Source organism: Lepidochelys kempii, chromosome 2 (genome assembly GCF_965140265.1).
Source record: "Lepidochelys kempii isolate rLepKem1 chromosome 2, rLepKem1.hap2, whole genome shotgun sequence".
Classification (NCBI taxonomy): domain Eukaryota; kingdom Metazoa; phylum Chordata; order Testudines; family Cheloniidae; genus Lepidochelys; species Lepidochelys kempii.
Window position 1 is genome coordinate 170,805,580 of NC_133257.1, and position 27,926 is coordinate 170,833,505.

General features: G+C 41.2%; 1 protein-coding gene across 6 annotated transcripts in view; it reads right to left on the bottom strand.

The window, feature by feature from the left end:
• Positions 1-9,678: 9,678 nt before the first annotated feature.
• The window catches only part of ADCY1 (adenylate cyclase 1), a 224,158-nt gene continuing 205,910 nt past the window's right edge, over positions 9,679-27,926 (bottom strand). For 5 of the 6 annotated variants that reach the window (XM_073332759.1, XM_073332758.1, XM_073332760.1 and 2 more), the window contains 6 exons: positions 24,091-24,207; positions 22,068-22,214; positions 21,581-21,679; positions 13,247-13,361; positions 11,176-11,300; positions 9,679-10,259 (listed from right to left, as the gene is read on the bottom strand). In XM_073332759.1, coding sequence (XP_073188860.1) covers positions 9,921-10,259; positions 11,176-11,300; positions 13,247-13,361; positions 21,581-21,679; positions 22,068-22,214; positions 24,091-24,207 — 942 coding nt within the window. In that variant the 3' untranslated portion in view covers positions 9,679-9,920. Of the gene's footprint in view, positions 10,260-11,175; positions 11,301-13,246; positions 13,362-21,580; positions 21,699-22,067; positions 22,215-24,090; positions 24,208-27,926 lie in introns of those variants that run through there. The other variant, XR_012157423.1, reaches the window with a different exon arrangement.

Sequence of the window (27,926 nt, forward strand, 5' to 3'; positions counted from 1 at the left end):
GTCAAGCAGGAGGGAGAGTGAAGGAAAAACAGACTGTCTGCAGCTTTTGGGACATAGGGATCTACAGGGGAAGGATCAGGATAAGACCTGATTGGGAGAACAGGGGCCCGACCCCCTTCACCCTGACAAGGGAAAAATGGGGATGCTGAAGGTGAGATGGGACGCCCCAGCTGATGATCTGAATTGTTGACACTATGTGATCAACCCACTTCTGAGAGGGAAGCAGAGTGCTGGGACTATGCCCCAAACCTAAGAGAGAACCAGGGAGGTACGAAAAGGCCCAGGGGAAGCTGGGCTGGTGAATCAGCTAAGAGGGGGCTGAGACTCTCCCTCCCCTCTTTCCCCTGGGGCCCTGGGCTGGGAGCTGGTGGAGCAGAAGGGCCTGGGTCCCCTTACCTTTCCCTCCTCCTCTGGCTGATTGCAAGAACCCCAGGAGCAGCAGGCTGACTGTAACTTGGCGGCTGGGCCCTAAGATTGCCTGGCAAGGCCATCTCAAGGCTCTGAGAGACTGTTGAGCTGTGACCGGCCCACTAGGCCTGCTGGCCCCCAGCAAAGCCTGCTACAAACATTGAAAGAAAATCACTTGCAACATAAAATATATTGTACAAACTCAAAATGAAAAGGGCATGTTCACATGAACGTGAAAGCAGGCAAAAGATCTGTAAATCTGCAACGTTTAAAAGCAAGTTCTCATAGCTCCTGTACCACTAACTCCTGTTAAAAATGTTTGCATGAAAAACACACACATACACTGCTGTAAGACTTAATACTAAGGACCGAATTCTGGTAATAAGCAAAATGATCCCCCTAAATGAATATTTATTTTAAAAGCAACATTAATATGCCCCTGTGTTCTGGCTGATAACAGCTTCACACCCTGCTGTCAAATGGAGGCATAAATCTGTGCAAGTGTACGTGCATAGGACCATTGCTGGATCAAAGCTGTGAATCATACCTCCTGACTGAAGTACAGATTACACCTTGGCAGTTGTCACAGAGAGACTGTAGAATGTCTTCTCTCAAAGGCCATACGGGGGCAGAATAAGGGTTGTTGGTACGGGATTTCTAGCTTGCTAGGTAAAATTTGTCCCCAAAAGCTGTAATTTTGAAAGGCATATTTTTCTTTTTAAATGTTAAAGTGCCTTATATTCAAAATTGCATGCTTACTTTGTGTGTGCAATTATACCAATTCTGTGCAACATTGGTCATTTGCACATCAATACCTTATGGAAAAAACGTATAGAACAGAAAATCATACCTATCTATAGAATTTCTGAACCATCCATAGAATTTCGTAGAGAATTATGTCCATGCTAGTTGCTATGGAATTCTATAGATTGATTTAAAGTTCTAAAGAATGGATGTTCTCTATTGAATTCTGTTTTTAGAGTAGTTTCTATAGAAGCTTATTGGCTCCATCCCTATTAAGTTCTATAGGGCTTTCCCATCTGGTTTTCTATTTGTGAGTTTAACTGCCTGTCTGGATGCACAGATAACTCGCTATTTGCATATGCTGAATCCAAATCTGTAAATGCAAATGTTACGAATTTGCAGTGTGTGCGTGCAAATCAGTCAATTTACCATTACACAGTTTTGAAAACCAGACTGTAAATGTTCAATGTGGTTATCAAAGCAAAAGCAAGAGTAATGACAGGAAAAGGTTTTTATTGGGGCTACTCTTTAAAAACATTAAGTACTTTTCTTTAATAGTAAACACAATTAACCTTAAATTAATCTACATTTAATCAGAACACGCTGATGTATCACTTGGATTTCGAACTGAAAGCAAAGGAAAAAAAATCTCTAGGTTGTCTAGAGAATAATACAAGTTTTACAATAGCCTAAAATGACTTCAATTTGCTAATTCCAATTTGTCATAACTGCTCCCAGCATCAACACATCTCGGGTAAAAGCCATGTGCCAGGCACTTTAGCAGTAAGACACAATGGAGTGTGTGATAGCAGTAATTAATGCACACCTTGGCCTAGTCTACAAGGAGAATTTTTAGCAGTTCTAACACCATTGGTCTAGCACAGATACAGTTACATTGGAGCTAATAAATGTGAGAGTGCTGCTGTAGATTGGAAATAGGTGTTTTTATCAAGATGTCTGTTCTGTTCAATATAGGGCCAGATTTAAAACAAACAAACAAACAAAAAAACCCCACTCAGCTCCCCCATTTAGGCACCAAAATAACTAGCCAGATTCTCAAAATAGATTGGATGCTGAGGATTTAGGAGAATCTGGCCCTTATTTAGCTTTCTAAATGGGAGCTGAACACTTTTTAAAAGCAGGCTCCTTAATGATAAACAACAATAATAATGGTGGTAAACATTCCTGTGTGTGGCCTACACAAGCACTTCCATTCCACCCCTGATGGCACTGGTGCAGACATGTTTGTGCTAGATCAAATTGGGGAGGAAGAGGTAAAAATGCTCTTTACAGATACAGCTCTTGGGCCTGACTCTCCATTCTGTTCCACCAGTTTTAAGATGGTGTGACTTCTTTGATTTCAGTGGAAGCGCAGTGGATAAAACTGGAATAGCGGACTGGAGAACCAGTCCCCTAAACCATATGGTAAGGCACAAGCAAAGCCAAGTGCTTCAGCACATTGGCCATGTACATTAATCAGTGCTAAGCCACATTCTGAAATATCGTGATCATAAAACAACCATTTAAAAAAAAAAAGAAAAATAACATTCCAAATTAGTTTAAAATTCTGAATACAGGTAAAAAAACAGCCTATTAAGAGATCTTACACTTTATTGTGAAAACGTAAACAAACAACACAAATTGGGCCCTGATTCAGCTAAGCACTTAAGCAGTTGCTTAACTTTAAGCACATGCCTAAATCCAACTGAAACTAGGCACATGCTTGAATACCTTGCTGAATTGAGGACCTAAGCATTGAACCCTGCACCACTAAATCAACAGGGAAATTCACCACTAACTTCAAAGGGTGCAGGATCAGACCAGTACTATTCCTTTTCCTTACCATAGATTTTCATCCCCTTCAGTATTTTGGACCCCCTGCTTTGTGCTTTTTAATTGCCCTCCCAGTCCTTGCCCTTGCTGCAGTCTGGCCCATTCTAGGCTAGTCAGCATGCGAGGTGCTGTTTGGCAGTTCAAAAACGGAAATAAGGACCAACAGGGAGCTCCCAATTAAAGTGACACTACCAGCAACATGGGCTGTGATGGGGCAGGTTGGATGGCTGTGACAGGAGAATGTGTGTAAGGTGTAGTATAAACACTGGGTAAGGAAGGGGGCAAAATCAAGAAAGAGGGAGAAAATTAGATGGAAAGGAGGAGAAAGCAATATATGAAAACAAAGAGGGTGAGGGGTGGTGATGGGAGCAGGGGAAGAGATAGGCAGAGGTGTAAGAGTCCAGATTGTCATTACTCATAACAAATATATCACATTTACAATAAAAACGTACTGAATTTGAGATGAATTAATCTATACATACTATTCAATGGGTTTAGAAAATCCTTAAATTGTCATATGAAGCCAGTCATTCAATAGGATGTAATGATTCATGTATGAAGCCAATTTAGATACATGGATCAATGTCTGCATTTATGATGACAAGGTTACTTATTGAAACACTAGTGTTAATTAACCAGGCAGTCATGTGAAAGGATTTCAAGCCCTATAATAATACTAGATAAAAGTCTGCAAAATGTAAGAAGTCCATGTTAACCCACAGCATAAGTTATGTATACTATACATAGTGCATACACTTTTTCCACTTCCATCAGCCTCAATGCTGTTTTGCGGTTAGTGGTCTCAAATATATTATTGAATTATTATGTAGCAGAATTGCAGTCGTGTAAATAGTTTGTCAAATACTATTAGCTATAGTAACAGACATTACAACACAACATTATAAGGATTTAAAGTTTTCATGAGAGATTGAATAGGAGACTGGCTTTGGAATAACTTTCCCATCTTCCCTGCAACAAATGGGATTAAATTGCTTTGAAGCATAAACTACAATCAGTTAAAAGGACAGATTCTGATCTGTTATACAAGTGCACTTGACATCAGAATCTGGCTCAGGGTCCGATACTGCACCATTGCAGCCAATGGGAGATTTGCCATTGACTTCAGTGGGAGTACGACTGGGGCCTTCTACAGGAGGTGCCAGAAAAACCAACATAAAAAAGCCAAGTTTAAATTTTTTTTTAAACACAATTATATGCAGCACTCTTATAGTTTGAACTATGGTTCATTCTGCAACAACATGAGTCAAAAAATAAGGCCATAAAATGAAATGTTTATTACAGACACACATATATATTTATATGAAAATGATGTATTTGTATAGTGTATTTCTCAGATACAATAACTGTAGTATTTATTACTACATGAAAAAACAATCTGGGTAACACCAATGGGCCAAATTTACTTTCTTTCTCTTCAAATGAATTGTGCCAGATCACTGCACTGATGAATTTGACAACGGCTTTTTCTCCATTGATGCCTGTCCTAAATCAAACAGTACCTATTGAATACCAGACTTGTTACACTGTTAGAAACTAATATTTCCATTCATTTTTATTTTACAGTAAATGGTGTTTAATTTATTGCTTCTAATGACCAAAAGGTACTTTTTAAAAGATAGCATAGATGTTGATAGCACATTTCATATACCATAACATGGATTTAGCAACACTGAGGTTGGCGTGATTATTAGGTTACAGTTTCTCTTTGTTTTGCTGTTTGTATTTTGAATTTGCTTCGCAGAATGCACATGCAACTTATGGATTAAACTCCGTCAAAAGTGATATGTCAAAAATATTTAGGAAAAACTTACTGTTTTCTTTTGTTTTACTGAAGTCAGGCATGTGTGGCATGCAGTAGATTGCAAGGAAAAACAAAAGGATGTCCATTTCCAAAGGATTTATAATCTTCATGCGCATGTAAAACCTCTGTTACAAAAATCATTAACATTTGTTAAAAGTGTGCCTTTTTGTTTTTTTATACAAGTGTACATGCAATAATCTGTCATAGCTAAAACTATTTACAAAATTTCATACAATACCTCTTAAGTGAATAATACATGAAAGGCCAATGTTTAACACTGTACAAGATTACAAATAAATAAGGCATTATAATACAGTTTTATCACAAATTAAAAAGTGTTGGTTGTCACTGCAATACAAAACTGTAACTTGAAAGAACATTATGGCTAAATAGTCCTCCTGACTGGACAGAACATGTACAGAATTTGGACTTGCTGATGGTAGAGTAAATGCTTAACTTGTGCTACAAGCAGATAATCAAATGAATTAAAATTATTCATATTGACCACTTACTACTAGATTCAGTTCCTCAGTTTTGAAATGGAACAGGACAAACACACACAGATGTTTCCCAAGTACTTTCTTTGCCTTATAGTTACAATATAAAACCAACATAAAAAGAAACATTTAAGTCTGTAATCCACTCTGTTACACTGTTGTAAATAAGGAGCAACTTTGATGGCGATACTGGAGAGTTACCTTAGTGTAACCAAAAGCACAATCTGGCACGCACTGGGCCAAGTACTAAACTCCTTCTACACCCCATACATTCATTGATTTCCATAGAACTTTTGGGTGCATAAAGAATGCAGGTTCAGGTCTGATAAGCTGAAAGTTCAGGCTCTCCCAAAATCTCACCTAAAGGGAGCAGAGCTAAGTATTACAAGAGTGTGCTTGTGTTTCAGGTGGTGGTAATGGAATGTCAATACTCACAGGTAAGAACATCTACAGAGAAACAATGCACTTTTCCTGTTGGGTAAAATTGCTTTTTAATCGATCCATGTGTTAAATATTTGGAAATATCTAGCCAGTAATTCAGCTGAATGCCAGTTTGTAATCATGGTAGTATAAAAAAACCCCAACATTTAAACACAAATGTAACATGGGAATATTTTGAAATTAGTTCCCAAGAGAGAAGGAGGTTTGAAGACCTCTGATGCTTATTTGCTTATGTAAAGAAAGACTTTAAAATGATGACTATTATCTTAAGAGAAAACATGCAAACTGATGTGAAATATTGTGCTTGCAATTCACAGGCATTAAAGACATCTTGCCAAAACTGGCACCAGTTTATTGTTGGGCTCCTCCCAGTTAAGTGTTCAAGCCAACACTACACAAGAATAAATGTAAACTTAGGACACTATTCTGCCCATGATGTGTCCATGTAACTTCCCTTAATTAAAATGGGAACTACATATATATATCAATGGCAGCACTGACCCCTCAATGGGCTAAAGCAAGATCCAGTGCAAAACATGAATTGAAAAAATAATAAATCTAATATAGGTGAAATGCACTCTGATCCAAAGCCCACTGAAGTCAGTGGGAAGCTTTATATTTACTTCCATGGCCTTTGGATCAGGCCAATTTTTATCTTCAGACGGTTGCCGCAAAGCAACGCAAGGACATTTCTCAAATTTGTCAAGAATCATATGCTTTTGTGGGCTGAGCACAGTTATTACCTCTGTTATCTTTCCTGCATAAAACTTGCTAAAGGCATACATGGGAATGTAAAAGGGTGGAGAGACTACAGAAATATGTCATTTAAAAGAGGATACAGAAATGTACACAGAGAAATGAAATTGGGAAAGTCAGACAAATAGGAAACGAGAGCAGAAAGGCAAAAATACACTTTTACTCTAACATTATTAGAATGGGCACCTAGTAGTGCATGCTGTAATGGCTGCAAAACAGGTAACTTTGTTTTAATTTTTAAACCATCTGTTTTTTTCATTGGGAAGATGCAGCCATCACAATGTAAACAGATGTACTGCTGCCTTGTTAAACCAGCGTTGCAGAATTGCCCCCAACTACAGCAACAGCAAAGGGAGGAATTCGCTCTTCCTCACTCTATCACCTCAGTGACATTAGATGCCAAGGCAATTTCCCCTTAATATTTCCTGTTTTTAAAAATCCTAGACAATTATTTAGATTGTAAGATCTTGGGGCCAGGGACCGGCTTATTGTTCTATTTGTACAGCACCGAGTCCTGGTCTGTGACTGGAGCGCCTGGCGCTACAGTAATTTTACTACTAATAGTAATTGTAAATGCAAAAAAATTGTTTTAATTGGACATAACTGTAACTGTAGCAGGAATGAATGACCCTACACTCTACGGTTTAACTCACAGAGTCAGTAAGTGCATAACTTAACCGATGGTATTGCACCTACACAGAATTTTCCATTTTGGTTAAATATCTAGCTTAACATAGGTTGCTTTGCTTCATAAAATACGTATTATAAAACATACAGGATATGCAAAGTGACCAGGTTCTCATAGCTCTTGGAACCTCATCCTTTGAATTTCCTGACAACTTTTTATTTCAACAATACAATCTCAATGTTGCATTAATACAGTTTGCTTCAATTTAAATTATGCAATTTTTTGTTCTTGCTAATGTGTGTGATCTGTTTACCTAGAGGACCCTCATCACCATAGTATTTGAATTAGTGATTTTATTCCCAGCAACACCTTTGTGAGGCAGGGAACTATTATTATCCCCAATCTCAAGACGGAAATACACAGAGATGAAGTGACTAGACCAAAGTCACACAGGAAATCTGTGGCAGAGCCTGGAATTGACTCAGATCAATCTAGTTCAGTGCTTTAACCGCAAATCTAGCCTTTCAATCTCTGTACTGACACACTGAAAATCGCTACAGAACTGAATAAAATAACTTCTATAAATCCATGATACACAATATAGCATTGATTTGGCTACCCGGAGAGCTGAAAACAAACTTCATCATGTTGCAAACTGTGACACTACATTATTCACCCCCTTTTCCAGATCATTAATGAATATGTTGAACAGCACAGGTCCTAGTACAGATGGCTGGGGGACCCCGCTGTTCATCTCGCTCCATTGTGAAAACTTACTATTTATTCCTACCCTTTGTTTCCTATCTTGCAAACATTTACTGGTCCATGAGAGGACCTTCCCTCTTATTCCATGGTTCCTTAGTTTCCTTAAGAGCCTATGGTGAGGGACCTTGTCAAAGGCTTTCTGAAAATCCACATACACAATATTGACTGGATCACTCTTATCCACATGCTTATTGACTCTCTCAATAAATTCTAATAGATTGGTGAGGCATGATTTCCCTTTACAAAAGCCATGTTGACTCTTCCCCAACAAATTGTGTTTTTCTATGTGTTTTCTATGTGTTTTTGTTCTTTACTACAGTTTCTACCAATTTGCCTGGTACTGAAGTTAGGCTCACTGGCCTGTAATTGCCAGAATCTCCTCTCGAGTCCTCTTTAAAAATTGGCATTAGATTAGCTACCTTCCAATCATCTGGTACAGAGTGATTTCAGTGATGGGTTACATACAACAGTTAGTAGCTTTGCAATTTCATATTTGAGTTCCTTCAGAACTCTTGGGTGAATGCAATAATCATTGCAAGCACACTGGCATATAGATGGGCAGTTTACAAAAGAAGTGGCCTATAGAACTTGACTGGGTGTATGCCGTAAGGCTTAATATAGGTGTTTGGATACCACAGTAATGGGTGTGGTATAAGATGATAGACAAACTTATCCATGACATCTATGAGATCATGAGAGCAGCTGAAAAATGTTCCCTTTTATGCAAATTAAGAGCAGCCCTCAAACTCTGGGGAAGTTTACCAACGTGATCACCATTTGGAGAAAGTTTGATGTGCTTGCCTTTCAGAGTCCTATCTTCAAAAATAGGTATATACTTTCTGTAATCGTGTAACTAAGAACAAGAAGCCTGGTGTTGAATCAGGATATATAATAAAACAGTGGCATCAAATTAAAAAAATGTTGGCAAATGTACAAATATAACAATACCAACAGCACATTTGTAACTGATACTGAACAGTTCAAACAGGCCTAAATCTTCACTGAGCAAGAAAATCTGTGCTTTCAGTGAAAGTCTGCTACTGCAAAAAGAGAGTGTCCCACTGTTCTCTACCTTCAATACAATTGGCAATGTGCATAAAACAGGAAAGACTGTTCTATATTTCATAAGCATATTGCTGTGCTTGCAGGATGGCACCTCTGTCTCATACCAAGCCAAAATGTCCTACAGAAAGACAGTATTTTAGCAACCTTCTTTGTCAATGGAAAGAACATTTATTAGTATCTGATCAAATTCCTAAGCCCTGTCTCTTGTCTAGCTCATAGCATTGTGTTGTAATTGTAACTGGAAAGCATTCAAAGCTACTGAACATGCAAATAAAACTTTAAAAGATACCTCAGTTTGGCAGTTGGCTTTAATTCAACCTTCATTTACCAATCGCTGACGAATTCTTCTTTCCTTATTTCAAGCAGTGGAACAAGGTTTCCATAACTCTTGCTATAGCCCCAAATAATTTTCAATCATCTCACCCTCCTTTCCTAATAGCAGCTTTACTAACCTCAGACCCAACAACACTGGATATGGTGGTAAAAGAAATCTATCCCTTATGCCATTGAAGGTGGATGTGTACATACATACATATATATATATATATATATATATATATATATATATATATATATATATACACATACATATATCTTATCTATCTCTATATAGGAGTGTTTGTATATGTGCATATATAGATTTAAAATATATATATATATACACACACAAATACAGTGTCATGTGTACACTTTTTTCAATTATAGCATTTATCCTTTAAAAATGCCAAGAAAATATTCCATATTTCCAAAAAATTGGGTTTAGACTTTTCCTAACAGAATTGCTAGCCCTTATTTGTTCCATTCCAAGAGTTCGTTTATGCAGTTCCCAAGTTCTCTTTGGTTGGGTTGTAATGATCCTTGGTTGATGCCATGGCCTATGATCCTTGACCTCCTGGTGAAAATTCAGACAACCTCTGCTCTCTGAGTTCACTGCAAATGCCGTAACCAAATTTTCTCTGCTCTATACTTCTTTCACAGCTGGCACAGAAGGAAGGTAATGTAATGTTTGATTTGTGTGGGTTGTTGATGCTTGAAGTGCTCCAAGCCCAGCTTTTACAGTAAAGCTGGCGACTGAGGACACTGATGGACAACTGGTGCCCAGTTTGGTTTGAATGTTTGTTCTCCCGTTGGAGTACATTTTCCGCTCTAAGTTTAAAGACCGTGGTTGTGAATTATTTCCATTGGCCTTTCCTTCAAGAAAATAGGTCAACATTTCGCCTTTTCCCTTTACACTGACTTTACCTCGGCACACAAACTCGTAACTGCACCTCTTTAATATCCGCTGAACTTCTTCTGTCACCTGTGGGTAAGAAGAGCCAGTATTATATTTTAACATTCCTATCAATTAGCTAGGGTTAATCCTAGAGTAAGAAAGCAGAATTATACTTCTCTATGGCACTTTCTTTAACTGGGATGAAAGATGCCCCATGGAATGAATGAATAACTATTGGTTTTGGTTTTCCCTGGTATGTGCTTTGCTGGCAATAATTATAATAATTAATAATGAGATGGGCCCTAAGGAGAAAATTTCCGATCTAGAAATGAAGGACTCCAAAGTTCTGCGGCGTTCAGATCTGAAGTTTGGTTCTACTCATTAGAAACATAGGGCCTAATCTCTGGTGGTGTAAGCTAGTACTGCTTCATTGAAGCTAGTTTATAGCAACAGAGATTTTGACCAAATGTGAAGTTCAGATACAGGCTTCCCCAAAGTTCAGTCCATGCTGGGAGCTGGAGCTTTGTTTCAGGACAATCTCAAAGATTAATAATATTTTACAAGAGTGTGGCGCCTTTCATCCAGAAAGATTCTACAATCTATACAAGATGTGACTGAATGTAATCTGATATAGGTCCTTATCCTGTAGTCCTTACTCAGGCAAAATTCCCAGAGTGAAGTGGAAGTTTGGGGATGACTGGCCTGTGTAAAGACTGCAGATTCAGGCCTATAATCCAATGGAGTGCAGTACGGCAGGAATTTGAAGGTGAAACCTCTCTTTGTGGTTTGTTGATCCTTTGATTTCACCACTTCAAAGCAGTGGAACAGATAACAGAAGAATAACTACACAGTAGGCACCTGAATCACCTTGGGGATGTTGCTGCCTTCATAAGAAACGTGAAGAGATGAGGCTGAGCTTTCTAAGCAGCCTTGAAAATGTAATCATAGGATTATTAATAAACAGGAACTTCAAACTGATAAAGAGTGATTGGAATATACTCACCTGAATTTTACCCTGCACTCCAGTACTATCCATTCTGCTGGCAACATTCACAGTGTTACCCCAGATATCGTATTGTGGTCTTCTGGCCCCAATAACTCCTGCCACTACAGGCCCAACATTAATACCTAAAATCAGAAAAATGGCTTTTATTTCGTTTTTGCTGCTTCAAGTGCTGTGACATAGATCTAAGAGAAACAGCTGCTCTTTCCAACTGTTTCGCCATAAATGACTTCAGTGTTTTTACCTGTCATAGTACACAATAGCATCCTCTTATATTAGAGCTTTTCAACACCCAGGATCCCGAAGAGTGTTAGAAATTGACCTATACAGGCACACAGAGCACACCTGAAATGTAACATTAATTTTACTCAAATTTAAAAAAAACCTGTTCTAATCTCATGAGGGAAATTCTCAATTTCAATCTTCCGGCAGGGAGGAGGAGAAGGAGAGGAAGAATCACTTCCAGCATAAAATGTGTCCAGCTGTTTAGTAGCACAGAGGAAGTCTCTACAGGTCATGGCAAGAGATTATTGACCCTTGATTACTTCTTATGAGCTCTGTTGTGCTTTTTAAGAGACAGCCTCCTAAGCGGGAGTGCACCGACCCTGCACTGCCATTGGGCTGGGAAACATCAGGAGTTGGGGCAGGGAAAGCAGGTCACATGAGAAATTCTGATACCAGCACCAGACTAGGGATATATTCTGCATGCACAGACACACAGGCTTCTCTGGGAGCACTATCGGGGAGAAGCACTCAGAACTGGCACATACATTTCCTTTTTGGAGGCACAATATTAGCTCCTAGGCCCTATGCTGATTTCACCAGTTAGTGTGGAATTGAGGAGCAGCATGACCCTACCCCCTTTTGCAGTGTCTTGCACAGTTGCTGGTTCTAATGGTCTTAGCCCCTGTGCCAAGACGAGAATTGTGGCTTCCCCATGAGAAGTTGCACAAGTTAAGTGGGGAGAGGGATCCTGGTGCTCTGTCTGCCCCTTGCACACTTGTGCATGGCCAGCCACACTGTGGTCTTCTAAGGACACTTTGGAGGAAGGCATTGTACCAGTGATGTAGGAAAGCTTTCAGTTGCTGGATGATGGGGGAGTTCAGGACTGTAGCATGACTCGCCTCTCCTCACTATTGATATCATGGTCTATGACCACTTTCACCACTTGGCTGCTAGTTTATCTGCTCCACTTTGAGCCCACAACTGATCCGCTCCAGTTTGAGTGCACAACTCAACCAATGGGCTGGGAAACAAAAGGAGGTGAGGGTGGGGGAAGCATGTCAAATTAGAGGATTTCACTGAGATGAGAACAGCCTTGGAGTTACTGTTGGGGAAGGGCTGGAAGGAGAGATGGCACTGAAGCAACGAAGGCTGCAGAAGGGAACTGGCTTTCAGGGGTGAGGATCACAGTGCAATCCTTCATGTGGAGGAGAGCATGTGTGTGTGGCACAAGAGGGCTAAAGGAGGGAGCGGGAGGGGTTGATTTGTTGGAGGAAGCAGAAGCTGCAGCAACTAGGAGAGGAAAAGAGCTAAATGCAAGAAACCTTTTGATAACATAAGAAAGGTATCAAAGATTCCAAAGCATTGTACAATCTATACTGCACACAAAACGTACGCACACCAGTGAAGTACTGCCGGCTCTGGTGTGGAATGCTGCAGCAGTTTAACAATGCACAGCAATATTAGAGAACAGAGTATGACAGGGAATGAAAGCGAACCATATGCAATTGAAACTCTAAAAGAATTTTAGCTAAGCATCACATAACTAACCAAACTGGAATTGGTCCTGAACATAAGGACTAGCACCCTTAAGCTTGATGCCTTCATTCTCACCTTCTGCATGTGTAACTCCCCTTAAATTAATGGCACTTGTGCAAACATGCTGATGATAAAATGGCCATCGATCTAGACTCTTCCGGCTCCAAGTTTCACTCAAGAGCATGAATATGAGCTATTTTCATTCAAAGATATAGGCAATTCTCTACTACTGAACCTCTTCAGATAAAATGGGGAAGGCAGCCAACAGCAATGCTACATTTTATAGGCTAACTCTAGAAACAGAACTTACCAACTCGGAGGACAAAGTCGTTGTAAGACTGATAGTTGATTTCATCAAGAACGTCAAACATCTCTATTGCAAAATCTGCCAGTGTACTCAAGTGGGAATAAATTGATTTTTTAGCCTAGATACAAAATAACATTTTACATTACATTTACACAGTAGTTTGAGCCAGATAAAACACTGCCATACCCCTTCATTCTCAACTGCATCTAAACTGTTTTGCTAAACGTGAAATGGAACTTTCAATTGTGTTTCGAATATTTGCATTATTTTCTCCAATGCTGAATTGTTTTTGTTTCTCTTTTTGACTTCTGGGAGTCATGGGGACAAATCAGGAGATTCAGACACAGACACTCAATGGGAAAAAGGGATCACAACAACAACTCAGATGTGGCCAAACCTAAGGTTATATGAAGCTCCTCCTTCTACATTACATTAATTGAAAATCTTTGTCTATTTATTATGGATTAGCATTGCAGCTCTGGCACATGACTTACCAAGAATTTACTACCATCTTAAACTTCAAGACAGAGCTGTCGTTACTTTTGACCATAATCTTTTCTGTCTGAAACTCAAATGCTCTGGATTCCTGCCTTCCTCAGGTGTTTTTGAGAGGAGAAACAGATGAGTAAACAACAGGAAAGCAAAATTACAATGGGAAAAATTGTTTCTGCTGCTGGGCAACAGCTATTTGTTCAGCGTTGTAAGCATTGCTTTCTGTGGTAATTGATAACTATATGGGTTCTGAGGGCTTCATGCTGCTCCTGTTGACAACATTCCTGTTGACCTGAGTGGTGCAGGACTGGACTCAATCCTGTGAAGAATGGAGAAGACTTATCTCCCTTGCTTTCAGTAGGTGGTGAAGGCTGGTCGTACCCTTCAAGGTCTAGGTCCTTTGTAGAGATTAAATCTGAATTATGTCAAGATTAAATATGAATAGGTAGAACAGATTTTCAAAGTGAAAAACGTGGAACAACTTTAGAGGGTGGGAGAGAGGGGGAGGGGCCAGTGCAGGGGGATGATTTTGGTGGGGTGGCAGGAAGGCTTGCACAGGAAGGCTTTGGTAGCTGGGATGGGATGAATCGTGGTAGGCGAGCAGGCAGCTCACTGGGTGGGCTCATGATGGTGAGTATGTGACATGTCTAGCTGGGGGAAGTCCAGAGTGGTCCCCAGAGAGATGCATTGTATTGCTGCTCTGTTGTCCAGCATTATTCTGATTGGGTGGCCCTTGATGTGTGGTGAGAACTATTAGTGAGCATAACAAACTGCTCTGAGCTTCAGTATGTTGACATGGAGGCTCACCTCCTGAGGTGTCCATTTGCCCTGTGCTGTCAGTTTCTGGAACTGCGTGCTCCAATCTATCAGGGAGCATCTGTGATGATAATCCTTGTGGGAGGAAGCTGTAGAAAGGGAACTCCCACAAACCCATTTTGTGGGTCCTTCCACCAATTTAGTGAAGCGAGGACTTTCTGAGCAATGGACACCTGCTTGGATAGACTGTGATTGTTGGGGGTGTAGATGGTTTTCAACCATGCTTGAAGACAGTGGTTTGTGAACATTGTTGAATTGTGAAAACAAGGTTGGACATTGTGGCGAATCTGTCCTTGAGGAAGTACACTCTGGTAGACAGAGTCCAGTGTGGCCCTGATGAAACCTATACATTGTGTGGGTGTTAGAATAGGCTTTTCCACATTGAGACAAAAAGAAAAGGAGTACTTGTGGCACCTTAGAGACTAACCAATTTATTTGAGCATGAGCTTTCGTGAGCTACATTCTTTTTGCAAATACAGACTAACACGGCTGTTACTCTGAAACCTGTCATTATGCAAGACACATTGAGACAGAAGCCCAGAGAGTGAAACAGAGAAAGGGCCTTGCTGATTGCTGTCTGTGCTTCAATAGGTAAACAACCTTTCAGAGGCCAATTTTCCAGGTAGGGGAAGATGATTATGCCCATCTGGTGAAGATAAGCTGCTGTGGCTGACAGAACTTTGGTAAGAACCCTTTGGGCAATGGAAAGGCCTGAGGATAAGACACAATACTGGCAATGATCCCAGCCTACCACAACATGCAGGGATTGTTTGAGGGATGAATGACAACATGAAAATAGGTTTCAGAGTAGCCGGGTTAGTCTGTATTCGCAAAAAGAAAAGGACTTGTGGCACCAAATTTGTTAGTCTCTAAGGTGCCACAAGTACTCCTAACATGAAAATAAGCATCCTGAAGGTCAAGGGAAACAGACCAATCTCCCAGACCTAGGGAGGGAATTATCGTTGCTATGGTTACCATTCTGAACTGTTGGGAGTGGGCAAAAGTGTTTAAAATCCTCATGTCCAGAATTACCCTACACTTTTTTGGGGGGTCACGGGGAGGAATGAGAAAGTACCAGGAAGAAAAGCTTTTCCCAACCAAGTCTGGTGGAACAGATTCGATTATCCCAAGAGCTAGCAGGGATTATACCTTCTGCGTTAAGAGGTCTTTGTAAAATGGGTTCCTGAAGAGGGAGGGAGGAGGTATGGGGGGTGGTCGGGAGCTGAACTGGATGGAAAAGCCTGTAGAAATCACTCCTAGGATCCCGTTTGTGACACTGGCAGACCAGCTGCCAGCTCACGCCAAGGTGCCTAGGTCCTGGAATACTGACAAATGGATAGCTGGAAACCAATCTGGCTCACCTGTGTGTTAGCAGCGTTAAAATAGATATTACAGTTATAAGAATGTGGTTAGTGTTTAGACTTTATGAAATGCTTGTAGATGCTAAATGTATTAATCTCACTTATAATATCTGTATTTCATGTTACAAGGTAATATTTAAGTGTTTGCTCTGCAACTATAAAAATGTTTGCTAAGGGCTTGGCTACACTTGCAAGTTACAGCGCATTAAAGCAGCCCCGGGTGCCCTAACTACCAACGTGTCCACACTGGCAAGGCACATAGAGGGTCTGGACTTGCAGCTGGAGTGCTCCTGGTAATCCACCTCCATGAGACGCATAAAGCTTGCTGTGCCCCGGCATCAGTGTGAACGAGGTGTTGCATTACTGTGCTGTGACTGGCCTCTGGAAACGTCCCATAATCTCCTGAATTCAAGTGGCCACTCTTGTCATTGTTTTGCAATTGGCTACAGAAATGCGGATATGCCCTTTCAAAGCTTCGTTTCTGACAGCCGGCATGCTTATCTGCTCCGGGACAAAGCAAGCCATTAGTGTGGAATGCTGCTGTTATGAATGTGGGTGTGTGGGGGTGAAGGGGGAGTCTGCTGCTGTTTGAACTTACAAGACAGCATGCTGACATGCTCTGAGCCCCTCAAAAACCCACTCTCTCTCCCCCACATACACACAACACACTCCCCATCACACTCCCCCTTCCCCCCCAATTTGAAAAGCAAGTTGCAGCCACTTGCACACTGGGATAGCTACCACAATGCATTGCCCTTTGTGAAGTTGCAATAGCTGCTAATGTAGCCACACCACTGTGCTTGCAGCTGACAGTGTAAACACATGGCACCGTTTTCCCTGCTGCGGTCTCCAAAGGCTGGTTTAACTCTCAGCGCTCTACATCTGCAAGTGTAGCCATGCCCTAAGACTGAAAACCCCACAGTCAGGAGACAAGCATTACCAAGTGTGAAATACTAATTTACCACAAGAGAAGTCATCTCCTCCCCAACAAAAGACGGCCTATAGGCACCAGACAAGCCATTGTGGAACATCAGTGGACAAAAGACTTTATTGTTTGCTTCCCCTATGCCCATGAAGAGGGTATATACACAAGCCCTTGACCCATGACAGCTTGAATGCTGGGGGAAGGGAATAAAAATCCCCGTTAAAGAGAAATTATCATCACTATGCTGCTTGGGATTTGGAGAAGGCAATATTTCTAAGCATAAGCAAGGGATTCCCAAGCTGCTTAGTTTGGGTTATCCCTAAAGGACATACAGAGCTTGCATAGATAGCAGCTACTATCACCTTTTGAAACCTAAGACTAACTCATTTATACGCATATGTTTACCTGCTTTAACCTTGTAAATAGCCCTTATTTCTTTTCTTGGTTAATTAGTTAGTTTATTACAAGACTGTCTACAAGGTCTGTGTTTGATGAAAGATCAGGGGTGCAATTGGCCTGGGGTGAGTGACTGGTACTTTAGGACTGTGCGTAACCTGAATATTGTTGTGATTTTTGGTATAAGGGACCATTTATCACAAAGGTAAGCCTGTCTAGGTGGCAAGACAGACTGGAGTGCCCAAGGGAACTGTCTGTGACGCCCTGGTAAGGCTTTTATAGTGTTTGTGGAGTTCACACTTGGTACTTGGTTGACGAAATCTAATGACAGAACACCCAAACTATCCGGGGTTTGTGCCTTCTTCTTGACAGTCTGCCCAGAGCTTGGCTCCCATGTTTGTGAGCCTCTCCAGACTGCTTGACACCATCTCTCTGAGGTGATGAGCTCCCAGGAAGTTAAGAAATGGGAGAGTGGATCCTCATAAAGATGGGGGTGGAGGGGATAGGTACAACATAGGATCTGGGGTAAAAAGTTTAGTGACCCTTAACCAATGGGTCAAAATGGGCATTTCAAGGCTGTTGCTGACTAAGAGGTTGCTGTAGAAGAGCCAACTTTCTTAGTAAATCTGACTTGGACCCTGTGATCTCAGAGAGTGCTCCATAGGCAGGAATTTAACTCTGACCTCCCTCCGTTTTTTAGATCTGCTTTAAAATCCTAAGCAGATCTTATATTTGGAGGGGATGTGAGTCTCTCTGTTGAATGTCTGTTGCTGGTAGGGTTTGAGGCCTGGGGTCTTAGGCAGAACCCGAACTTGAGGAAAAAAATACAAAGTCCAAGACGGGCAAACAAGGACAGAGGCGGAAAACGCCGCTCAAAGCACAAACTCTGCTAAATAACAGAACAAATAAAGAAAAAGTAACTAAAGACTAAGAGAAAAGCTAAATAAAGTGAGGTATAGCCAGGCACATAGCTGGCTAATGGATACCGTGATGCTCTGTCTGAAGCTGCAGGCGGTTGAGAAGGAACTAGAGTGGCAGTGAGTCTGCCCCTCCCTATATTCCCACAGTATCAGGGCACAAGGGTGTCTAGAGCGCAGGCACGGATCTACAGGTGCTCCTGGTGAAAATCTCTGATTAAGAGTGAATGGGCACATGCACATCATTAAACATGGAGTAACCATAGGGACACTACTCAAAGAAGAACAAAAAGGATTGAGACATCTAGCTACTCGATCTATGGGTTCATCAGACAGTCAAATGTCTAACACCTCTCATTTAGAATTATCTGCACCCACAATTATATGACCACAATCTATTTTAGGCACAAACCCAGAAGTGCAAAATTAAAGTTTGGGTCAGATTTTCTGTTGCAGTTGAGATCTACTTGGCACAAAGGAGATGGGTAAATGTCAGGGAGCCTGATTCTCTGCCTGGTTCCACCTTGGGCCCTGGGTAGGAGAGCTTCCTAGAGGCTGCACTAATTTACATCAGCTGGCAATGATCCTTTGGGACCATATACTAAATGGGGTTGCTCTGGCCGTGTTCCTTCCACATCTCTAGTACTATGTGAAATGAGAGGAACAGGAGGGACATAAAAGGCTGGCTACACCTATGCCTGATGAGGACTTCTTCCTACCAGGAAATCTCCAGAAGGTGATATACAGGGAGTTCCTACTCTCTTTGTATCATGTTGTACCACATGAACAACACAAAGGGAGCAGAGCAGAACTGAAAATCTATGTATTCTAAAATTTTGGCCTTTGCAGTCTCTGTTTTCATGGCAAAATAATTAGGATATTTTTGTAAGAGAATTTCTATATGATTTTAACCATTGTGCCTGGCTATACCTCACTTTATTTAGCTTTTCTCTTAGTCTTTAGTTACTTTTTCTTTATTTGTTCTGTTATTTAGAAGAGTTTGTGCTTTGGGCAGTGTTTTCCACCTCTGTCCTTGTTTGCCCATCTTGGGCTTTGTATTTTTTTCCTCAAGTTCAGGTTCTGCCTAAGACCCCAGGCTTCAAATCTCTACTATAACATTTGAGTGAATATTTTCAGTACTGGACTAATTCAAATGACTCCTCTGCTAGCAAATATACAATACATGAGATAAACATATTTAGCTTTTGAAACATACACTGCTGGAGTTACCCAATAACACACTTGTTTTTGGGATTCTAGTTCAAAGAGCATTTATACCAGACATATTGGTATGCCGTTGCTTGTTTGCCTGAGATCACACTGATACAAAATTCAAGTGATCAATTTTTGCCTGTCTCAGGACCCCAATTAGAGTCAACAATTTTACCACACACAAGTATTTTAAAAATACATCTCTGTAGGTTTGGATTTACGTTCGTTTAACAGTAGCGCAGAAATGAAGAGAATTAGGAATGGCAAAAAAAAGCATCAATCAGAGGCATCCTACAATCACACAATATTTATTGTCTGGGATATATTCCAAACTGATCCCAATAGTTGATTCAGCTGTAGCCTTGTTTTTTATTTATTTAACGAGGTTAATTGTCTCCTTGAAAAGTTCATGGCTCATTCTAGCCCAGGGGTTCTCAAACTGGGGGTCAGGAACCCTCAGGGGGTTGTGAGGTTATTACATGGGGGGGGGGTGTCACGAGCTGTCAGCCTCCACCCCAAACCCCACTTTTCCTCCAGCATTTATAATGGTGTTAAATATATAAAAATGTGTTTTTAATTTATAAGGGGGGGTTACACTCAGAGGCTTGCTCTGTGAAAGGCGTCACCAGTACAAAAGTTTGAGAACCACTGTTCTAGTCCTTTTGCCCTCCAGTGCACTGTTATTCTGCAATTCTATTTCAGCTCACTCAAGGGTGCCTCTGTGATTCATGGACATGGACATCAGATCAGGCATGGACAAATGAGGGGGTACATGCTAAAATGCATTGACCATGGCCTTTGATATAGAAGTCCAACTCCAGACTTGCTGTGATTATTCTGATTTATACTATGTTAGTGCCCAAAGGAGCCCTCATTGTGCTAGCTTCTGTACAAACACTTGGAAAAGCGTGATCCCTGCCCCAAAAAGCTTACAGTGTAATTTAAAATAAGACAATAAATAACAGGAGGAAAAAAGTGGAGAAAAAAGACCAAAGTTTAACTATGGGGTTGGGGCTAGAGAAAGGATGAGGGGAAGGATGGAAATGGATGGGTTTTGGAGGAACCAGCATGGCAGTTCAATTGTCATACCTGAAAGAACGAGGAGTACTTGTGGCACCTTAGAGACTAACAAATTCATTTGAGCATAAGCTTTCGTGGGATAAAGCCCACTTCATCAGATACATGCCGTGGAAAATACAGTAGGAAGATTATATATATATATATATATGTAAGGTTTTAGTTGGGGGCTTCAAAAACAGACTCCAATGGGAAACTGCAAACTGGACACCATTAAATTAGGCTTGAATAAAGACTGGGACTGGATGAGTCATTACACAAACTAAAAACAATTTCCCCATGCTAATTTTCCCCTACTATTACTCACACCTTCTTGTCAACTGTTTGAAATGGGCCATTCTGATTATCACTACAAAAGTTTTTTTTCTCATGCTGATAATAGCCCACCTTAATCGATTACTCTCGTTAGAGTTGATATGGCAACCCCCATTTTTTCATGTTCTTTGTATATATATATATATCTTCCCTACTGTATTTTCCACTGCATGCATCTGATGAAGTGGGCTTTATCCCATGAAAGCTTATGCTCAAATGAATTTGTTAGTCTCTAAGCTGCCACAAGTACTCCTAGGTTTTTGCTGATACAAACTAACATGACTACTACTCTGAAACCAATCATACCTGAGTTACCCTCCCTGTTTCTGGGTTTTTGGTTGGAAATGTAGACCAATGTCTACATTTGGCCTCAGACTCTTTAACAAACAAATGATCCCTAAGTTATATTCTGGTGGAACTGTCACTGCAGGACTTCCTGCTTCTCTCTTGCACTTATGGGGCTGACACGAGTACAAAGTGGGTCTAAAACACTTCCATTCTGCTCAGGTTGCTTTCACACTTAATTTGCACTGGTGAAGATAACTACATAGGGTGCAGGGGAGCACAGAATCAAGCCCCAAGTCTTAACCATGTGGCTAATGCTCAGTACACCATGCTCACATTATACCTCTAGAATCTTAAGTTATTGTTTGTTTCTCAGATGTAAAGAAGGTAAATTGTTGCAAAGAAATCAAACTGTTATCAGTTATATTTCTAGCCGTATTTTTACAACTGATGGTGTTTAGTAGTTCAGTTGGAGACTGAATTAGCATCATTTGCACATGGAGTACACAAAGTCTTTCATTATGTTGTTTGACCAGCTTACCTTCGTTCCTGTAGTTGGTACAAGTCCTACTGCTGCCATATATGTACTGCCAATTGTCTTGATCTTTTCTATGTCCTTATAACATTCTTTGTCCAGAAGCTTTGTTTAAAACATAAAACTGTTAAACATTACATAATATTTTAGACAACAAACCATAGCTATCTGAAAATATGTGCATATTAAAGTTGATAAACCACTTCAATCTTTATAGGCCCAGTCTTGTTCCCATTCAAGCCAGTGGCAATATTCGCAGTGACGTCTGTGGGAGCCACATCAGACATAAATGTTTTTAAGCATGTAAAGAGGCAGATAGGTGCCTAATGGGATCTACAAAAGCACCTAGGCTCCTAACTCCCACTGAAATCAGATGTTTACAGAGTCAAATTATTAGATAGCCAAACTAAGAGGAATTTTCCACAAATAATCTTGAATTGGCAGAAGTCTGGTAGACTCAGTAAGATCAAATGACAGAGAGTTTAGAACTTACCTCATCAAAATCGGCAATAATTTCATTTAAGAGGCGTAAACACTCCACTCCCATGTTATTGCCATCCAGTTCAATGTAGAAATCGTTGAAATTTGGGATGGAAGCAAACATCACTCCCACTTGTGAATATGACTGGTAATAAAGGTCCTGCAATTTTTGAATTATATGGGTTTTTAAAATTAGAGATTGACATAAACAGGCAATATCATCCTTGTGATTTCTTGAGCTCAGATTTACTTTTGTTAAAGAGAAATTTCATAATGTTTACCAAGCTCTGTCCTACAAATGAAACAGGTCGTAGAATGTTGTGTTATTTCCTATGACATGTCCTGCCTCATTTTCCACCCACTCCCGTAGAGGGCCCGAGATGCAGCACAAACAGTGTAATTTTGCAGTGCAAAGTGGGATAGGATTTAGAGAACTCCTAGAAGGTTCCGTGCTTGAGAGATGGGAGCTTGAAACAGTGTGTGTGATGAAAGCAAAGAAAGACTGTGAAGGTTCACTGGCCATTCTTTCCTGTAAAAGAGGAGCAACTATGGCTCTATGGGGCTACTGCCGCACTGAACATGCCGCAGCCACTACAGAGTGGCTTTGCTACCACAGAGCAGGCTGAGGGAGGAAGGGACAGCTTCTTCTTGTTACAAGATATTACATATAGAGCCAAGTCCTTCACACAAAACGCAGCCAGAGTATTGAGGCTGTGAGCTGGGGCAATATATAGGGTTGTATCTGTTTATTTGCTCCACCATCTTCTTACTGCGAGATATAAGTACAGTCCACGCATGCCTTGCATTCGTACAACAAATAATTATAAAGGCTCAATCATGCCTCTCCTGAGGCTTGGCTAGGCGGGGGATAGGCAGCAGAAGTATTGCTGGAGCACTGGTGCCTGCGGGCGAGCTGCTCCTGTCTCCATTTAGTCCATGTGAGCAGGATGAGCCCAGTGGTGCAGCTGTCTGGGATGGGGAAGGGCAGGGCCTTGGACTTACCCTCACACTGGGCCAGAACTAATGGCCAAGTGGGGTCCATTAGTTCTTTTGTAGCTTTAGCACCTTCCCCCACACCCACATTTCCCTACAGATGTGCAATGGAGGTGTGGGGGGTGGGTAAGGAACTCTCTGCACAATCCCTCCACCCCCTCCATGAAAGCTGCATCGGGGCAACCATAATGTAGTCCTAAACATTCTTATGGATTTCACATTTACTACCTAGCATAATGGGATGCTGACCTCAGACTGGGCCTTCAAGGTGCTACTGCAATACTAACAATAACAGTAATAATTCATAGTGTCATTAGTTGGTCAAGTGGTCCATCCCCTGCATTACTACAGGATTTAATTACTCCCACACTCTTCCCTTAACAAATAGATGCCTAGATATTATTATTATTATTATTATAATTATTATGAATAATTATTATTCTACTCTCAAGTATTCCCAATTACTGTGATTCCATGATATTCTGTAGCAGTTTGTTCCCTTGCCCAAGCTTTGAGACTAGTTTTCACCCTCAAACTTACTGTATCCTTCTAGGGTGTGTAGAATTCCTTATTTTGACTTTTAAATTTATGTTTTTGTAAATGAGGCACATTTCAAGAACCTGAGTGGATCAACTGGAAGTATCTGATATTCCACACTATATTCTATTCAGAACCAAACTGATCTCAGTGGAAGATTGTAATAAACTCTGATCTTTTGACTTGATTGAAAAAGAAATTGGTTATTTGCATGTCGGCACTCAACGCCATTGATGCTGAATGACACCTCATTCACCTGAATGGTATTGTACTGAAGTCCTTCAGAAAAGGTGAATGCTACCGAGAAAGGGAAAATAACCGGACCTGACATCTGACAATGGCTTTTACCAGAACTATTCACTTTAATTCACTTTAATGCGTATGAAATGTAAATGTGTCAAGCTTTGAAGAAAATATATAATTTCCCTGACCTGGCGGCCACACACAAATCATGCATATCATCACGTGCTTATTCCCCCCCACCGACCCCCCACCCCTGGCCTTACCATGTTCCGAGGGTTAGACATAAGAAAATGCTGTGCAACATGTGCTGGCAAGAGATTGAAGAGAATTCTTTTATTATCCAGCTTCACTCTCTCCATATCATCTCTCTCTTCTTCTGCCTAAGGGGGAGAGCGGGAAAAGCTCTTTAAAACAACCATTTTGTAATGAGCATAACATTAATTCAGATCCTCAAATTGCTTCGTCCAGCTCCAGGCTTTAAAAAGCAGCTTGCACGGCAAAATGATACAGACCACCCTCTATGACAGCTGCAAGATCTGTCTGCTTTTAACACACAGGGCAAAATCCGGAACTCCTTATTAGGGCAAACTCCCACTAAAGTCTGTGGGCCAATTTCTGCTCTTAGGTCTTGATCCAAAGTCCGCAGAAGTCTCCCCTTGACTTCAATGGGCTTTTTGATCAAGCCCTTAGTTAGAGGTGTAACTCCACTGAAGGCAACTTGGTCCAATGGGAGTTTGTATGAACAAGGATTGAGTCAATACTTCAGGATTTGGCCCGCAAATCCTTCAATGCCTTTTTAAAATTTCAAGTATGCAGATGACAGTTTCCTAAGAAATATTTGCATTCTTGTATGATTTCTACATTATACAGGAATTCTTTTTGCTTCAATAGTGACTTTATCACTTGCAAATGACAGAATTTCTCCAAATGCGGCTGCAGATCCCTACACATTCAGGCAACAGATTCTATCACAGAGGTGGGCAAACTACTGCCCGCGGGCCACATCCGGCCCGCAGGATCCTCCTGTCTGGCCCCTCAGCTCCTGGCCCAGGAGGCTAGCCCCCGGCCTCTCCACCGCTTTCCCCCTCCCCCGCAGCCTCAGCGCACAGCGCCGCCGGCGCAATGCTCTGGACGTAGTTGCAGAGCCGCGGCCTGACCCAGTGCTCAGCCACCGATGCTCCTGGCAGTGCAGTAAGGGGGCAGTGAGTCGGGGGGGTTGGATAGAGGGCAGGGGAGTAGGGGGTGGTGGTCAGGGGGCAGGGGTGTGGATGGGGTCGGGGCAGTCAGAGGGCAGGGAACAGGGGGGTTGGATGGGGCAGGGGTCCCGGGGGGGCAGCAGTCAGGTGGGGGGGGGGTTGGATGGGGTGGTGGGAGGCAGTCAGGGCAGGGGTTCCGGGGGTGGTCAGGGGACAGGGAGCAGGGGGTGGTGGATGGGGTAGGAGTCCCAGGGGGGCCGTCAGGGGACAGAGGGGGTTGGATGGGGCAGGAGTCCTGGGGGAGCTGTCGGGGGCAAGAAGTGGGAGTGGGGTGGAGGGTCGGATAGGAGGCTGGGGCCAGGCCACACCTTGCTGTTTCAGGAGACACAGCCTCCCCTAACTGGCCCTCCATACAATTTTGGAAACCCAATGTGGCCCCCAGGCCAAAAAATTTCCTGCCCCTGTTCTATCATTTGCTATAGCAGGTGATAATGCTCAAAAGCACATTTTAAAACATTTGTACTGGCTAGGGTGACCAGATGTCCTGATTTTATAGGGACAGTCCCGATTTTGGGGTCTTTTTCTTATATAGGCTCCTATTATCCCCCACCCCCATCCCAATTTTTCACATTTGCTGTCACCCTAGTACAGGCTAAGGAGCATGCGCACAAAAAGAGCTTGGATGTTGCAAGCTAATCTAACTCTGGGTGCCTAAAGTTAGATTCCTGGATCCATATTCAGGCATCCAAATATAAATGATTTGATCTGCAGAAGACAAAAGGAACTGTGGATTTTCAGCATTTTTGAAAATCAGACCACTTTTATTTAGGTGCCTAAACATGGACTTAGGAATCTGACTTTAAGCACCCTGGTTTGAAAATGTTAGCCTCTGCTCTGAGCAAAGTCTTTTCTCAAGATACAGTACCAATCAGATCTTTCATCCAAACGCTCCTAGTGAATCAGACAATTGCTGATCAGGAGGGTAAAATTCAGCCTACGGAAATCACAGCAAGTAGAATTTATTCTTTTCACTTCAACCCCTTGACCACGCTGTTACACACACTACATTTGTCATCAAGCACAACATAATTCTTCTTTACCTATTTGCAAAGTCAGCAAAAAGATGGAGGGCCAAATTCTCAGGTATTATAAATCAATATATCTCCACTGAAGTCAATGGTGGATTTACACCATCTGAGAATCCAGCCTAAAATTTCCCAATGTCTTTTTTTATATGTAGACCTTGTCATACTACTGATATTGCAAAATCTGTTTGGTCTTCTGACAAAAACTATGCACATACTGACTAACATGGAGGGTTTCCTGGTACACATTTGCTTGGGGCAGAAATCAGCATGCTATCTCCCATATACATGCAATCTTAGGATTAGAAGAAAAGTTTTCATGAAAACTCTCCCTTTTGAGGAGAAAGCATGTTTTGTTGTTTTTGATGGAAAGTTTAAATTTTCAGTGGAACCTCCCTGCATTTTTCTGATAATCTCTACACAACAGTCATTGTTCAATTATAGATAGCTTTGCTTAGCAGCCATTTTCTGCACAGTGTTCTTTGAACTTCTTGTCATTCTTTAAAGAGACACAGAAAAAGAAACCCGAAAAAACCTGATTTCATCAAGTTGACCTCTTTGGGAATCATCATCCCCTTTGGAAATACGCATTCAGCTTCTGCTCTAATTTGGACTGCAAGAATTTATTATAATTTATTCTGGATCCCTTACTCAAGCTAAGCCCTCCAGTGACTTTGAATGCAATTTGCAGTCTAACCAAAGTCTCTGTTTTCCATCTGTGAAGTATTTTCTTGACACTTTTTAATGCTTAGCGTTCACACTCTGTCAGCTTTCTCAAAACAGCCTCACCTCCTCCTATTTTAGAGATGCAAACACTGTGTTTCTTTATCATTATCTACAAGCATTTGAATATGTGAATGATGACAATCTGCAGCCTTACTGGTGGAGTCTGAGTATTTTATAGTAAAAACAAGAAGCTTTCCTTGAACTGCAAACTGAAACTGAGTTGCGTACATCCTGGTTTGTGTTATACTCAACGCATGAAGCTAGGGTTCTGAGAACAGCAATGGGAGTCCTGTACTCCTGAATTCTTACTCTATCTGTGGGCCTTACCAAATGCTTCTATTCCTTCATTTTTAACTCCTGGGAGTGTTATGAGGATTAGTTAGTAATGGTCTGATTTTTGAGGTGTGGAGCACTTGCAGACCCCATTGAATGGTTGCTACTGAGAGCTCAGCATTTTTGAAAATCAGAGCACTTATTTAGGTGCCCTTGTAAGGATTTTGGGGCACAATTTTAGGTGTCTATTTGTTAAGACCACCATTTTCAAAAATAGGAACCTATGAAATCTAGGGAAATTCTTGAAGGTCAGTATGGTAGTATTATGCAGGAGGTCAGACTAGATGATCATAATGGTACTCTCTGGCCTTAAAAATCTGTAAAAGGATACTTGTTAGTTAGCTGAGTCTTTAGCAAAATTGAAGTGTGAATGATAAACAAGAAATACACATCAATAAACCAGAATACAAAACTGTATAAAGTTAGGTGTGAGGAATATCCTATGTAACCATCAGGTAAGCATTCTGTGGTGATGTGCACACCATGATGTAAGCCAGATGTAATGTTATCTTTTGGGAGCACTTCCAATTTTGGCCTTCTTTCTTGTTAGCATTTATTAGGATCAAGATACCTTTAAATGGTGAATATGCATAGTCATGTAGTCACCACACACAGTTAACCACAGGTGTTATCATATAACTGTGTATGAAGCAAAATACCCTCCAGATTAACATTATGGGGCAGAACAGAAGTTAAAATAATAGTATACCAAATTCTTGCAGTCATGTAACAGATGTGTGGAGACATATGGTCAAATCA